This window comes from Atractosteus spatula, chromosome 7, assembly GCF_055471065.1.
Source record: "Atractosteus spatula isolate fAtrSpa1 chromosome 7, fAtrSpa1.hap1, whole genome shotgun sequence".
Taxonomy (NCBI): Eukaryota; Metazoa; Chordata; class Actinopteri; order Semionotiformes; family Lepisosteidae; genus Atractosteus; species Atractosteus spatula.
The window spans coordinates 8,248,415-8,265,049 of NC_142712.1; the positions used below are offsets into that span (position 1 = coordinate 8,248,415).

A 16,635-nucleotide genomic window follows, 5' to 3' on the forward strand; every position below is an offset into this window, starting at 1 on the left:
AGGCTTAAGCCCACACAGATCTACAGTCAATACAGCAGTAGCTTTTTGGGGTACATCATGGTAAGTGAAGCAGTAGTAAGCATAATTTAGAAAAAAAACATTGATCTGTATATTGATCTGATCTGAATATTTATAGTAAATATACTATGCATAATATTTATTATTATGCGCACTACAGGTAATTGATTAGGTTTTGGAGTAAAAGTTATCTTGTCTGCTAAGGGTTTTATTAGGGCCTGGTATGGTGACTTTCCTTTATCTTATTTACCATATTTACCCTCCTAACCATACCGTTAAACAAGGCTTTTAGTGATGTAGTGATACTCTCCTTCTTCTACTCTGAAACAGTACAGTAGGTGTTGAGTTTTTCTTCCCCATTTACTCTATATACAGTAGCAAAATGAATAAGGAGAGGCTTTTGGTTTTTAATAACAGTGATATGTTGGCTAATCAGATTCCAATGTCATGGGGAATAAAACCTGTGGCACTGTTCTCCTCTGAGCCCTTTATAATTCCTGTAGGACCTTTCACCATAATTATTGAGTCAGGTGACTTCTGAGGTACTGTATGTGGGAGCTGATGCATTTGATACTTTTTTTGTCACCTGATTCAGCAGTGTAATTACAGACTGATACAGTACAGTAGCATAATACTGCATTTATTTATTTTTTGTCCAGTGACACTTTATTGCTTATTTTGTGTCTTGGCTGCTTTTAACATTTTAATAACTCAAGCAGTCCCTTACCAGTTCAGCTGAGTGTACAAAGAACATCTAAAGTACCGAGCTTTTGATGGATGCCTGACAGACTTGAGTAAAGCACAATAAAAAGTAATAACCTACACTTGGGAGAATTCTCTCATCTAAATTCTGTGCCTTTGCTACAAACTCATGCAATCACAAAAAAAGAGAGGGGTGGGGAGAGTCATGAGATTGGACCCTGACCTGTGGTGCTAACTCCCATCTTGCTATCACAGAATGATGGGATTGAAATGAACAGCAGTAAAGGAGCCATGGCAGGGAATGTATAATCTGCAATACATTCAGACATATTTAGATATATCTCTGGCATGTTTTATATTATTTGTATTGTAAAAACATACCTAAATTATAATTAAAGTAAAAAAAAAGCAATGGAGGTGGTTTGGGAGAGTATTAGACTGGATATTATCTTGGAATAGTTTTGCTTCCAAGGGTAGTTGTGTGCCATTTGAAATTGTTTCTTGTAGAGGCAAATGACAAATGTTCACTTTCTGGCCGAAAGTGTTTGGAATTTGGAGATAGAATAAGACTTTCCCTTAATTTTAAATGTATTGAAGTGTTTTAATTGCATCTAACCTACTTCATCATTTTGGTGAAGTTCCTAAATAGGTAGAACATTGAGTTAGAAGTAATTTATGATGATATTGCATATGCTTGCATATTCAAGTTATTTTTCCCTCCACAGTGTCTAGTAACTGTAGACCCTGGCAGATAAATTATACTACCTTTCTTTCACTTAGATCCAGCTGGTTACTGACCTGACATCAGAAAGAATGTAAATCATTAGGAACCAAAATGACTAAATGCAAATGGACAGTCGTGCACAGCTGATTTATGAGTGTGGTTAAAGCAATCCATCTGGCTTTCGCTGTTAGAAGGTCCATTCTGCCTGCTAAAAAACAGGAGCTCTGCTGTGTTGCATGCAGATAGATGCCTTTCTTTTCCCAACCCAGATGCCAGCATTTACCAAACCAAATTAATTAAATTCTGTGAAAACAGCAGCATGCCTAACATTCATCACACCTTTTTAACCCCCGACTCTCTGGATAAATGCACTTTAGTTGCATATTTTCGTCATTAGCAACTGTCAGAAGCAGAACAAATGCATGCATTTATAAAAAGTATATACTGTATATATAGTGGAGGTGGTACCATCTAGTGGTGAGGAGAGCAGTAGACAGAACTGGACCGGCCTTTCTGTGAAACTGACTCCCATTAATGAGGTGTACCATTGCCCAGCAAGCAGCTAGCAATAAACTGCCCCTTCCCAGGCAGTACCAATCCTCTCTGGGCCAGAAATGACCAAGCAGAGCCTAGCCACACAGAATAATAGCAGTCAGCATAATATACATCGAATGGCAAATATCAAATGGCACCATTAATCCATTTCTTTGCACTCAACAAAAGGAATTAGCATACATGACACAGGTTAACAGAGCTACACATTAGTAGTGGAAATATGAGTCAAATTTACTTATACAGTATATATTATCAACAGCATACTCTGTGTATACAGTATATAATCAAGATCAACATCTAGCTTGATCTTGTAGGATTTCTAAAGCTAAACTGTGCCAGGACAGTACTGGGATTAGCATTAGCAGGTGATTATGATGTAATTAGAATAATTGGAAGTTGGTTTAAAAATAAATAGGATGATGAATATGGCATTAGTGGATTCACAGCATTCTGAAAAGACAGGAAAGATGGGATAGTTGCAGGGATAGCACCATGCATCAGATTATTCGGATGAAAGAGGTTAACCCACAAGAATCTTCCATGTTCTCAGAATGTTGGTCAGACTTCTAAATAACATGCAAAGAGCATAGTGTCAGTGCAAATGGACACAATCAAATATCAATGCTAATAAATCGAATTAAATCAGGGTTGTAAATGTAAAGGAAGAAGCGTTAATTATGAGAGATTTTAATTTTCCTCATATAGATTGGGAAAGATCATCAATGATGTCAGCATCTGAAACTGAATCTCAATTTCTCAGTTTCTCAGAACAAATACTTGAAGAAATACCAGGATTCACCCAGTAATTGCAGAAATGAAGACAGAGTGAAGAAAATGGCGCTCAGAGAATTATCAAGGAACTCTGATCCTAATATAGTGCTTTTTGAAGTACAGTATACAGCATTTTGAAACTGTGTAGGTAACCCAAAACACATTATTAAAATTTCAGGAAAGCAGCCTATGAAAGATAGGTCAGGATAAAGATGGAATCAGTGGAGAATGGCTGGCAACTGCTTAATAAGGTTCTGCTTGAACCACAGAATAGACTCATTCCAAGAGTAAACAAATTCAAGACTAGAAAGCAGAGGTCGAAATGATTTGATACATCATGATCATGAATAATATAAGAAAGTAATAGCTTTCTAAATGAAAACAATATAATCCACTTGAGAAAATGGGGTACAATATAATGAATCACAAGCACAGGTAAAAATGTGAGAGGAGAAAGAATACTACTACATGTAAAAGGATGAAGTAAAGTGTCTCACGGATCACATTGGATACTGTTAGACAATGAAAGGGAAATGACTGATGGAAGTTCTTAACTGAAATTTGGAGGGATAAGAAAAAAGAAAGCCAGTTTCGCACTGCTTTTTAAAATCACAGTCCTTACTGATTTAGTGCTATTTATATACTGTATACAGGTTGTTTATTTCATTCTATGTTTGGGCTGTGGTCCAAACAACAACGTACGAAAGAGAGATATTTGCATAATCGCTTAATGTCTTGCAGTGCTTAATTGCAGGCACATTTATTTTAATTTTCTACTTGAGGTTTTAGGAGTCTGATACATTGTCATCCCCACCTGTGTCTATTCATCATACAGAAGGGAATTTAGAATTATCAAGTAGAGGAGGGATGGCATAAAGTTATGCAGGCTGAAATTGTTCAAACACTATACTTTAACTAGCATTTTTCTGAAACCTTGGACTAAATGTAGAAAAAAGTGGAAACAAGCAAGCACATCAATTACATGCAACAATTAGAACTGGTGATTAAGGTTCTAGTTTGGAAATAAAACCTATATACATAAGTGACCTTCAAGACCAGCATTGAGAACTACTATACTGTACATACACTATATAAGATAAGAGAATGTTTCTAAGGAAGAATTCAGCAATCAGAATTTTCTTGCTGATGGACAGGGTTTTTAACTATATTGTACCTAGAGCCAGAAATATAGTTTGGAATTTAAATATCAATAAAATATACTGTATATATAAATTCACAGGATACTCTTTACTTCAATCTCATGTTGCATATGATTGCAGTCTCAATCAGCATAATTTATTTTATGCTGAATTCTCTGACTGTGCCACTCGACACTGTATGACCTGATTGGAGGTACTGAACACATTTCTCCAACAGAAGTAGGGCACTCAGCTGGGCTTGAGATAAATAACCAGCAGCCTACTGTTTAGCCGAAAAAAATTAGGACACAGATGACAAGAGGCTATTTTTGTTTTGTTTTAGTATAATCTTAGAAATAGCTTCCAGAGTTTTTTGAAGGGTGAAAGCTGGTTAGTAAGTAGGAAAATAACCAGGTGTTTTTATAGATACTTGAAGGGAGGCTACACACTCTGGGTTCTCAAGAGCTAAGGAAAAAAATGCTAATCATTTTCTCACTTAAATAAGTCTGTCATCCTGTGTATCGTGCAATACTGAGATCAGTCTCAAATTAGAGAAAAAAGAAAAGTTAGCTAATAGTTAATTTGTCATGATTAATAGATTGGCTTTACAACAGTTGTGAAGAAACACACCTACTGTATCTTTTGTATTCCCTTGCCTTTCTGAAAGTTTAGTTCAGTGAGTTATGATGTCTAATGGAAGTTGAAAATATTAAGCACCAGTTTTCACTCTTTAAAGGTCAATTGCAGTGCATGAATTTGGCCTTTATGAGTTTTAAAGGTCGAGATCTGTCTATAAAAGGTTATTTTAAAATAAGTGCTGAAAATATAGACAATGCATCATGTTTATTTTGAGTTTGTGACAACTGAAATTGTGGAAGTAAAACTAAATGCTATTCTTTGCCTAAAATGTGTAATCTATTCTACCTACTATTAAGAAGGCAGTGAATTCTTTGTTGGAACAGTAAACTCATGCATACAGTTAGTAAATGTGCTTTTTTATGTTTTCCTGGCTATTTTCCTGGCTATGTGTGTTGTATTTTTTTATTTTTAAATGCTTTTTTAGTTGCTGTACTTTTCATCAACTTTGCTGAATTGGAAATGTCTTTTGAGAAAATCAAACCATAGTTGGATATATTTCATACAAGTAGCTTGTAATTTATGTTCTATTTTGATGTTAGTATGTCTTGTGCCATACAGTATGTAAATATTCCCATATTTTTTAAAATAATGTAACTACAGTATTTATGGACAGACATACATTATAAATATAAATGTGTGTACAGTATGCATGTTAATTTACTGCATTTGTTTTCAGTGGGTTTTTATTAGAAGATATCACTGCCTCAGAAATTGTGGTTGTACTGATCTGTGTCACTGAAAAGTGATTTATAGAAATCTCTAAAACTTTTAAGCATTCACAAAGGATTCTTATTTCGATTCAGTACCTTACTCAATAATATACCATCTGATATTGGCTGGTTTCAATTATTCTGCTTACCTGAACCCCTTTTAAGGTATACTAAATAAAAGGAGTGAAAAGTTCCTTTTGAATCTGAACAAAATGTCACCACATTTTCAAAATTTCAATAAATAACATACACTTGAAACTTTTAGTGTTAGACAGTTCAAGAACTAAATCTGTGTGATGTTCATGGAGTCATTACTCATGCTCTAATGACCCAAACCTTTTTCTTGAAGGGAACTCTGTTTTGGCTTTGACAGTGAAGGTGTTTTGTTGTTTATAGTTATTTTCACGTTTTATTTTTTTTTAATGTTTTCCACTTAGCTTTTTGTTTTACTTTATAGTAACTGTTTAAATAACAAGGGGTGATTGCTACTATAATAAATATATGAATACTGTATTTGCCAACTATCATTCTCATGCTAATTTCCTAAATCTTAATGCCATCTACTGGTGTGATATTGCAATTGCACTATTTCTTAAAAGGGAAGTATTACCCATCATAAACATGCTTGAAATTGTTTTTTCCTGTGTCTCGGTTTTTCAGTACTGTGCCTAATATTTTTCATTCAGTTTAACCTAATTATCTGTAATTTTAGTAGTAGACTGTATTTAAAAATGGTAAGAATATATCTTCTAAAGGAATGGAAAACATATTTATCTGAATGGTTCAAGATTACACATCTTGTATTAAGTATATTTATTGCTGTTGACAATCGCTCTGTATACAACATATACTGTATACAATATTCTTACTTTGTGTTAAATTGATCCTTCACACAGTTCCTACTGTATGTAGTATGAGATGTGAAAATTGATGTCCAAGATACATTTCCATTTGTGGCATTGCAGTTTTCATGCTTCAGGTGCAATACAGTATTTCACCATTTTACTGTTTTCTGTGTGACCTTCCTGTGACACCTGGCCTGAAGCGAAGCATAGAAACACCATTTTAAATGTAAATGTTTTTCACTGGGTTTGATAATGACCATAATGAAGTACAGATATACAGTACAGTACGTCAGCCAAAGTGCACAATGAAATACAGGTGTGCAGATGTAAAGTGAATGGAGCCAATGATGGGAGAAACCGTTGTTAATTTTAAATTGGAAAACATATCGTATGAAATGAAAGGCTTACATTCTATGTGACGCATGTAGCTGTTTCTGGGTAGGAAAGCTGACCTTCTTAATGAGTCTGTCCTGGATCAGGTGCACAGATCCGCAGGGAAGAGTACTGGTTGGAGTCTTCAGCTGTGCAGGGGCACTGGCCCATTTAAATTGACTTGGCTTAGGGAGGTGGTTGAGCTCCAAATTTCAACAAGTAGGTCAAAAGAGAAATTCCAGAACAGGATCTCCAACAACATTCAGTTCTACAATAAATCCCTGTACTGTAATTGGGGCCATGCTTTGGGTGGACGGCTTTGAGCCGTCCTGTTTAACTCAAAATTGATCCGCTTCCCCTTAAAGCACTCTTCTTTGATTTTCTGAGTACATATTTGGAGTACTAAACTGTAAATATATTGATTAAAATGTATATTGATACAATACTTCTTCTAGAAGAGGTCTAGTTGTGAAAATCCCACTTAGAAATTAATGTTGTGCAGTACACAGCGGGATTCATGTCAGTGGCATCTGTGTAACCACTCAAGAAAAAGCATAAACTTGAATGTTCCACCTAGATTTCTAAAAATAGGGTGGCTACTGGGTAAAGATGAAGGGTTTTTTTTTATATTTGGCCTAGTTAGCCTTACTAACCAACCTGAGTCAGGAGTGAGGTTCTCTGCATTCTCCTTTGACTACGATCTTGAGAGCACTGTTTATCAGTGTCTTGGGCTATCAGTGTCTTGCTACATACAGTATGAACTTATCACTCTATGCACTGGGAGTGTTTTCTTCTCTGCCTTTGTGTGTACATGAGCTAATAGACTGATAGAGCAGAGAGAGTTAATTCTGTATCTTAAGGAAGAATAAAATAGGACAAATGGTATTTAAGTAGAGCAATCCCCTGTTGGTCATATGCCACTGGTAGATTGTGCGGATTTCTCACTAAGATGCACAGTGGAGCAGACGCTTCTGACTATATGTACTATCTGGCATGTTTGTACAGAGAACCCCGGAAGATCGTCCTGCACAAGGGCTCAACGGGCCTGGGCTTCAACATTGTGGGGGGCGAGGATGGGGAAGGAATCTTTGTGTCCTTCATCCTGGCGGGAGGACCTGCAGATCTGAGTGGCGAGCTGCGAAGAGGAGACCAGATCCTGTCTGTAAGTCAAGCTTGGGCTTCTTCTAGGACTGCCTCTCAAGTGCATGAAGACATGGTTTTCATTTGTTTTCCCCCCTAATCCTGTACTTGTTTTCCGTAGCTATCTCAACTTCTTTTACTCTTTACTTTTTTTTAGAAGAGTGTTAAAATATGATTTTTTGTTCAAATATGTTTTTTTTTTATTTTTGGTGTTATTGTCTTGCGGAGCAGATGCCCTTGTCTGGGGTGACTTTCAATATATAAAGTCAAACTCAACGACGGAAGAAAGAAATCATTCAAATACAGTGGAAAAGAAAAAATAAGCAAAAATACAAATGACAAGAAAAAAAAAACATTTTTGGCCATATTGCATATTGTAGCCACATTATGTATTGTAATAGATGTACTATGTATAGTTATAAATAGAACTATTTGCAGGATTATGGAAGTAAATGCAGTTTTAATTTAAAATTTGACATCATGGGAATCATTTTCTTGGTTAAAATTCCACCAGATGGCAGCATTTGTCTTTGAGTTTATCAGCCTTAAAATGTTCTATAACATGATATGGATATTTTTCAGCTCTAACAAAGGTACATATTATTGGCCATATTTTTAGAATTGTAATATGGTGTAATAAATTTACTGTATATACTACATAATGGTATACATTTATACTATATACGATCGGTCAAAATGGACACAGAAATCATTACTTTAAATTATGTACAATTTTTTACATAGTATTTTTATGACTTTATATTGTGTTTTAATAAATTTGTTTTAATTTTACTGCTCAATTGTTATTCTGCTAGAATGGTAAAATTCCTATTCTTAAGATGCAGCTGAAAAATACAGCACTGTTCAGGGTATGAATACAAATTACAACTGCAGTTCTGTAGGTGGTGCTGTTACATTGGTTTTGTGCAAGAATGAAGAGGAGGACATGACTGCACAGAAATTGTTTGTCAGTTCGTCTTCTTCCTTTATCTTTTATTTGGCTTGTCTTATTTATTTGTGAAATTCTAAAAATTCAGAATGAATAAAATGACAAATGTGTCAGTGAGGCCTTTTGCACCACATCCTTTTAATAATATGACTCTTCCACTGAACAATAAGTAGTAACCTTAAGATCCTTTAATAATCTTTACCTTACAGGTATTTGTTGAGCGACTCTAGCTAAGGGTAAAGACATAGCTCTCTTTATCAATCACATTACAACCTCTTCAAAATGTCCCTGTAAAAGGTCTTTGATAAACAATTCCTCTTTTCATTGGATAGGAAAGCTGATTTAAAGGAAATCAAACTCCTTTTCATTACAATCAAAGCATGCCACTTCAAAGAGGGAAGAGCAGGCACCCTTGATTAGAAGTAGCAGAGGGGGCATGTCAGTGCTCTGATTTCTAATAATGACTGATCTGCATAAAATTGTTGGTCTCAGTGCCCAAGCACAAGCTGCCAAAATGGTTGACAGCTCAGGCACAAACGGTGTAGGAGATTAACCCTTTGCATTATTAAAGTCCTCCTCAAGAGACGTGATATTTCCTCAGTTGTACTTATTGACATACTGTAAGGAGGTCTAGGACAAATGTGACCTGATTGACAGTTACATTACGTGAGAATTTGGGATGCAGTGAACAACACCAGGATACCTTAGGGAAGGGTTTAATGGAAAATTGAGATTCATATCACTCCTGTTTACTTATTGAAATTATGGCAAATAGATAAGTTAAAACCTTCAAGATTTAATTTCACATTTTTGGACAACATGGATGCTAAGAATACTCTTCTGATCTTTTCAATCTGTCTTGCTCTGTCTCTGCCTGTCTGCCTCCCATATAGTCTATGATATTATTAACCTCTTTTCAAAAACCAAAACCTGAGAACAGACACAGTCAGTGTGTTTCCAACCGATTCCATTCATCTTGTTGCTTACAATTCTTGCAGCTATTGAGAATCGATGGAACTGCAAGATCTGTTGTAAAGAAAGTGTGTCTTGAACTCGTTTTAGGTAAATGGCATAGATCTGCGAGGTGCTACACATGAACAGGCAGCAGCAGCTTTAAAGGGAGCAGGACAGACAGTGACCATTATTGCACAGTACCGGCCAGAAGGTAAGTAAATTCTTCCAGCATTGTCAAACACTGATTTAGCTGTCCAGCACTGACACAACCCTATAAAATATAAAAAGGAAAAGGAGTCAAAAGACATTTATACAGCTTTTGCCAGAAAAAGAAATCAGAATCCCATGGTAACACTGGTTGGTTATGAACTCCGTAGATAATGTTGCTATTTAAAAAATTAACCGAATGAAGTTAAGCTAAAAATGAGTGGTTATGGATAACAAAAGGAAGACATAACATAAGCCATCATATTTCTGGATACCCTTTCTGAAAAATTTAATAAAATACAAATTTCAGAAAAAAAGCACAGGTTTTGATTTTATTTATTCAGGGAAATGTACTTTTCAGATAGATAAGATAAAACAAAGTTTTCAAGAAAAAAAAATTGACCTATTAACAATTGTAATTGTAAGTGTGAGATTACACTGGCTTTAATCTAATAAAAGACATTGGCTTAGGATAGGATAATGTACTAAAATGTGCAAATTTTGCAATGTGCAAAATTAGAATATACTGTAGTCTTGACTTTTTCAGCTGTCTTGTGTTGTGACACCACTCTGAATTTCTTGAAGAGTCCATTAATTTTTGCAAGTGGCTCTGGTTATGACAGCCTGGAGAGTTAAAACGGGTCTCTTCAATTATTTGAGAAGTGTTGAAAGTTTTCACCGTTGCATGGGCATGTTGTCTCTGCTTCTCTTCTTACTGGGGGGCAGAAAACTACTGGCACATTAACAGATGGAGATGCTGGCCTGGATAAAAATGTTCAAAAATCCCGTCCTCCATCAATCAAAAGGACACAGTGAAAGCTGGGGGGGGGGTTGTTCAGTTTTTTTTAACACTGATAAAGATTGATGAGGGCCTGGGCTCTGTGGAAGTGTAATAGAATAGCTAGCGAACACAAAGCGAATCATTCACAAGAGAAAGGGACAGCTTTCCTGGGAGTGGAGGTTGACCTTGAGCTGAAGGAGTCGTACGGATTTCGTTGTGTGTACCTAAAATGTATGTTGTAGTTACAGTAACTGTGATATATTCTTATATTTCCATTCTGCATCCTTGAAAATGTATACAGTATATCCAAAAACATGAGTCAGAAAATTCCTTGAACTAGGTTAAGATGAAATCTGAATCATATGCATACATGGTGTATTTTGCAGCATTTCAATGCTATAAGGACAATAGTTATTCTAAATCTAAATCAGGTTTCAAATGAACTAATAAGATTTGGAGATGGAAATGGAAAAACCAACGGAGGTAATGGCTACTGTGAAAACAGAGCAATGTATCTGGGCAATTATGTCTCATGCTGCTACAGCTGCCACCTTTAGAGTCAGTCATATTCCCCAAAGAGACATATCTATCTGCAGACTCATCCACACATATTCATCATATTCCAAGTATATTTCAATGATTAACACTGATATAGAATGACTGTGATCTCATTTTGGATTCAAGTCTCTTGTCTGCAGTTATGTTTAGTGTCTGGCTGAGAACTTATATTCTGTCTGTAGACACTGGATGTAGTGAAGAAATTATAGTCTTACTGTAAGTGCATTTATTGACGTCAGTGTCAGACAGCAGTAAAAAAAGTGACATCCTTCTACAAGTCTGCTTAAGAAAGGAAAGCTAATGCAGAGGCAGAATGCAGTGTAAATTAGGTCCCGAGTTCTCATGCAGGTGAAGTGTAAATGGAGAAAAATGCAGGCGATCAGATGTTAACGTGCAGAACTGAAAAATGGGCAGAAGGTGCTGTTATCAGCACAGCAGGAATGGGATATAAGCTCGTGATGTAATTGGTTTTACTTTTGAAGTAACACTGTTCAATCTAACTTAATCTAATGCAGCACTCTTCAAGGAAAGTTTCCTCCAGAAAGCACTGTACAGTACATTAAAAACATAATACAACAGATAATATATAAACAACTTATACGCTGTAGTAATATATAAAGTTGGCCTGAACATGGCCAAGGTGAAAAGGTGGGATTGTATGTAGACGTAAATGAAGGATAGGTGAAGGTAAGCTGAAGAATAGCAGCATTTTGAACACAAGTTCAAAAAGGAATTCCAGAGAATGGGGGCAATGACCTAGACTAACAACAACAAATATTCACATATTTTTACTTCAGAATAACAAGTGTTGTAGGACCAGCTGAGGGGTAATGTTATCACTACTGGCCAAAAGTGTGGCAGCTGTATTGTATTTTGCATCAGATGGACTCAACCCAGTGGTTGCTGGAAGACCAATGAAGAGTGAATTGAAGTAGTGCAGACATCTAATGCCAATAGCATATCAAAGAACCAGTTAATTAATGAAGTAACAGAAGTTGGACTGGCTCACTATTTGAGGCTCTGGCCAGGAATAAATGTATGTTTAATTAACTACAGAAGTACAACTAATTAGATTATGGTTCTGCATAAGCAAGGCAAGCTAAGATGTGTGATTTGAATACTGTAATTTCCTTGTATGAACTCCATGTGTATTTAAATTTGAATATATAACTAATACCAAAATATAGTTCATAAAAAAGTGAAAGCATAAAGAATGAGCACGGGTTTTGGTCAGTTTGCTGAGAGCTCCAATTTGTTTAAAGATATACTGCTTGTGTAGTATACACTTACAGTATACTGTATAGTGTAGATTCAGCTGTTTGCTCTCTTCAAGCTGTGGGGCTGAGGAGTATCTCTGCATTGCAGTGCCGTTTCTCTACTGCTAGTGTTGCAGTCTGAAGAAAGTACTGTATGTACTGTAACTGCATTAAGGAAACCCTACCTTTCTGTTGGCGCTAAGAGAAAAGTAGGATAATGATTAACAATACCCCAGTCCCAAACACCAGTGCTTCCTCTAAGAGCAGGCACTCAGCATTTTTGAGAAGCAAATGTATTAAATAAAACATTTATGAGAATAGTTCATAATTGCAAAACATTTGGTTTCACATTTTGTTTGTTACAAGAACTTTTGTTGGAAAAAACTACATAGTAATTAAAAGAAAAAAAAACTAATACTGTGTAAAGTTAAAAGATTACAAGCTTTTGCAAAAGCAGAAAAAAATAAAAACAAAATGAGATGATAATATAAATGAGATGATAAAGCTTGACTTGATATTGGAGAATGTGCTGTGTTTAGAATAAAAAACCTATAAGAATAAAGATTATACTGCATTCTGTACCTTCTCAAAATTGCTTTTGGTACTCACTGCATACAGTACGGTAGAAAAAAATTAAATTGTCATTCTCCAGGAAGCACCACACCACATGGTAAGCTGTAATTGTGTAGCTTTAAAGAACAAATGAGAAGTTAAAGATTCAGAGACACAAAGACTCTGGGGCCTCTTCCCTTTTTAATTGATTTAATTGATTGATTGAATTTGTTGAAGGCCTTCGTCGCAGTGCTTGACGAACTTGAGTAGTTGCTCAACGAACTCGAGTCATAAGGAATATAATGGAAAGTTGAAGTTTATTTAGGGCATGTCAAAGACAGGCAGTGTTCACTTGGCAATGAGACCAGGCATGGCGTGCATCCCAGACAGATGTAACCAGAAAGCAAATCTGAGCCGCCAGTTTGGCTTGGTTCTGCAGTCAGTCATGGGATTTCCTATCTAGAGCCACCAATGTTTAAGGGGTCACAGAGTATCAACATACTAACAATCCAATCATGAACCTTCATCCAGAACTTAGAGAACCCAAAAGTTAGGGTTCAAACGTTACTACATTGCTACTTAACATTTTGTTCTCAATTTAGCTGTTTGTTAAAGTACACAATATTTTGGACAATATTACTAACTCTATTCCCCCACACCCAGTCCTACAAGCAATTAACCAGTTAATGTTCTGCTGCAAGGAAATTTCAGGCACAGTTGAATACTGTAGCTTGTGCTGGATTTGTAGCAGCGATCTTGAGGTTATACAATTCCTTCTTCACTTGAGGCAGAAAAGTTCACTAGAAGAGCTATTCAGGAGTCCTGGTGTTACCAGCAATAAAGTCAACTGTAGCTGATAATATATTTTTTAAGTTTTAATAGACATAAGAACATGCATACTGTAAGTTGTAAGCATTTGACTTCAGGGGAAGATTTGACTGAATTGCTTTTTTTTAGTTTAAATACATTGTTGAGATAATTGTATTTTATCTGTGCAATGACAGTGTACAGATAGCATTTCCCCTTGTGTATTAAAAGGTCAGTCTCAGAAAACCCAGACAAAAGCCATAGAATTTGGTTTGAATGGCACTAGTGGTGTCTAGAATGCAAGTAATTTTATTTGCCTATGTCTGACCTTTATTCTGTGTTTACCATATAAAACCTGTAGCCATCATCACTTCAAAAAGAATAAGAATAAAATGTCTTGTCAGTGACATTCTTGACCTCCAGAGTAAAAGAACATAGAAGCCTTACTGTGGTACATTTAAATGTCAACAAACACTGGGATTAAATTATGAAGAACAACACGTGATAGTATATGCTTTTCATTATTTTTCCTTTTCTAGTCAGCACCAAGGATTTATGACAGGTAGATATTTGCCAGGTAGATACAGTATGTGAGCTATTATTCAGTCTTATAATTTCATAGTATAGTACCAATGTACAGTAATTTAAATTTCACTTTTAGAATGTTTTGTTGAGTTCCACATCTTGTATTGTATTACTTTTAAATGCAACTGAACTTTTTGTGCAGATTTTAAAAGCATTTTGAGGCTGATTGCTTAATATATTATTTACTTTACGGTCTACCATCTGTGGAGGTAACTTTGATTAATTAGGACAATCATGTTGCTTATGTAAATTGGATCAGTGGTAAAATAGCTTTATTGTACTTAAACACTGTGCTGCTGGCCAGGACATTGATCCAGAGGCTGGGCGTAGTAAGACAACACAAAATAAAGCAAAGCCTAGGGACACCATATACTGTATTTTCTTTCTCGTGTCTGTTTCATTTTCAAAAAAAATGTTGAAAATTAATCCTGTTAGGGATTAGCTGAATTTGCTGAATGTCATGGTAAATCATTAATAAGGAAACGCCAGTAATTTTAGCGTAGACGTTCTTGATAAACCCTAGAGTTATTTAGGATATAAGATCATAATAAAGAATAGAAACTCTATTGAACACTACTCCTTTTCTTGTTCATCTCATTTTCCACAAGGCTCTAATTATTTTCTTAGCAAGTCAGTCTGCTTCTGCTCTTGTCCTGATCTGGCAAATTTCAATGCTTTTATTATGCATTGAGACAGAGGTAAATGAAGGTCTTCTGAGAGATATTTCACTGATAAAATACAAGGAACATGTACAGTTTATAGTGATTGCCCTGTGCATTTAATAATGTTCATGATAACACTGTTGGAAACTTTGAGTCATCAGACCTCTGGAGAACATATATGATACATAATATTTCTATGAATGTATCAAAATAAGGAATTTTGTGAAAATGTGATGTTTTGTTCTCTGAAAAAGATTTAATGTGCTTTAATGTGCTGTACAACATAGTGAGTGAAAATGTATTTAAATAAAAAATATACATTTGTGTGAAGTGTCTATGTAGAGAAATAAAGCTGGGCTTAGTAATGTGCTTGAACTATAGTAGTTTAGTGTTTATTCATGGGTTAGTTACTGTATATGGCTATACTGTAAATGAACTGTTTTGTTTGAAAAACAGAAGGAAGAAATAGAACTATTTATAATACTTTGTGACGCCACCTGAGTCAGGGTGATTTTTTACAGGTGGGTCTAGGTAAAACACACATGACAACCATAAGGTAAAAAGATAATGGTCTTTTATTTTCAGTGTGAAACAGAAAAACACAGAAATTGTGACTCACAAACAAAATCGCAAACTTCTCTTTGAGCTTCTAACTAGACATCTTTGTGAGCCCTCTTTATAATCTCAGCTGGGCAGCCAAGCTGCTTACTGGCTCCAAAACAAAGTCACTCTCTGAGACTCCTCCAAAAGCTCTTGTGTCCAAAACTCACAGTTCCCAGTTCTAACTCTCTCACACAGTCTCTCAGACAATCTTATTTCCGTCTCTCCCTCTGGTGCAGTTTGCATATCAGAGGTTTTGCCTTCTGTCTCCAGATAGCAGATTTTTACTGACCTCAGCTACAGATTTTTAAAACGTAACCACACCAATTGTCTTGCACCAACAGGTCAGATGACTTAGGATGGAAGGTCATTTCCCACAACTTTTTGGGGAATGTCGTTGTGACAAGAGCTATCTTCTTATCTTTTTTGAAAAGTTCCTTTCAAACAGCAATAGGAGTTGATACTACTGTCAATAATTTATGAAACTATATGAATAGGTTACTCCTGCATTTGAAATCCAAGCAGATACACAGATAGAGATACAAAATTCTGATGGCAGTCCTGTGCTTAATTCATGTTTAGGAGTAGAATTAGAACAATGCTACAGTTCTTTTCTGCTTTCATGATTTTCAATCAACTTGATCATTCTCTGAACTTTATAGAATAAGTTTCTGATACTTGTTATTGTCTGAAAAAAACATTTCACTGTTATCCTAATGAGATACTTTAAAGTGGAACTTTGGGTACACTGCTGTGTAGAATATTTTTGATCCTGTACTTACATATAAATATGCTTCAGATTCATATTCTGTGATTAAAGGCAGCACCTTTCCTTATCCTGCATGTTTATCCAGTGTTTATCTTGTCACTTTATACAGGGTTATCATTTGCCTACCTTTTCAAAACTCCTCCCGAAACATTTCTTTTCATTATGTACACACATCCAGAACCACAATGCCATTGCAACTATTAACATACTGCTCCTATATTGTTTCAAGTGCAAATCAACTCTGAATGCATGTGTTGAGTGTTTCTTCCTTCCTTTTATGTAAGACCAGGTTCTGTGTTAATGCACAGAAACCTTGCTTTTTTATGTGATGTGGAAATTG

At 35.6% G+C, this 16,635-nt stretch overlaps 1 protein-coding gene across 3 annotated transcripts in view; it reads left to right on the forward strand.

Moving 5' to 3' along the window:
* The window catches only part of LOC148830363 (disks large homolog 2), a 107,094-nt gene that overhangs the window by 39,995 nt on the left and 50,464 nt on the right, over nucleotides 1-16,635 (forward strand). For all 3 annotated transcript variants that reach the window (XM_088920533.1, XM_088920534.1, XM_088920536.1), the window contains 2 exons: nucleotides 7,481-7,637; nucleotides 9,627-9,729. In XM_088920533.1, the coding sequence (XP_088776659.1) occupies nucleotides 7,481-7,637; nucleotides 9,627-9,729 (260 nt within the window). The remainder of the gene's footprint in view (nucleotides 1-7,480; nucleotides 7,638-9,626; nucleotides 9,730-16,635) is intronic.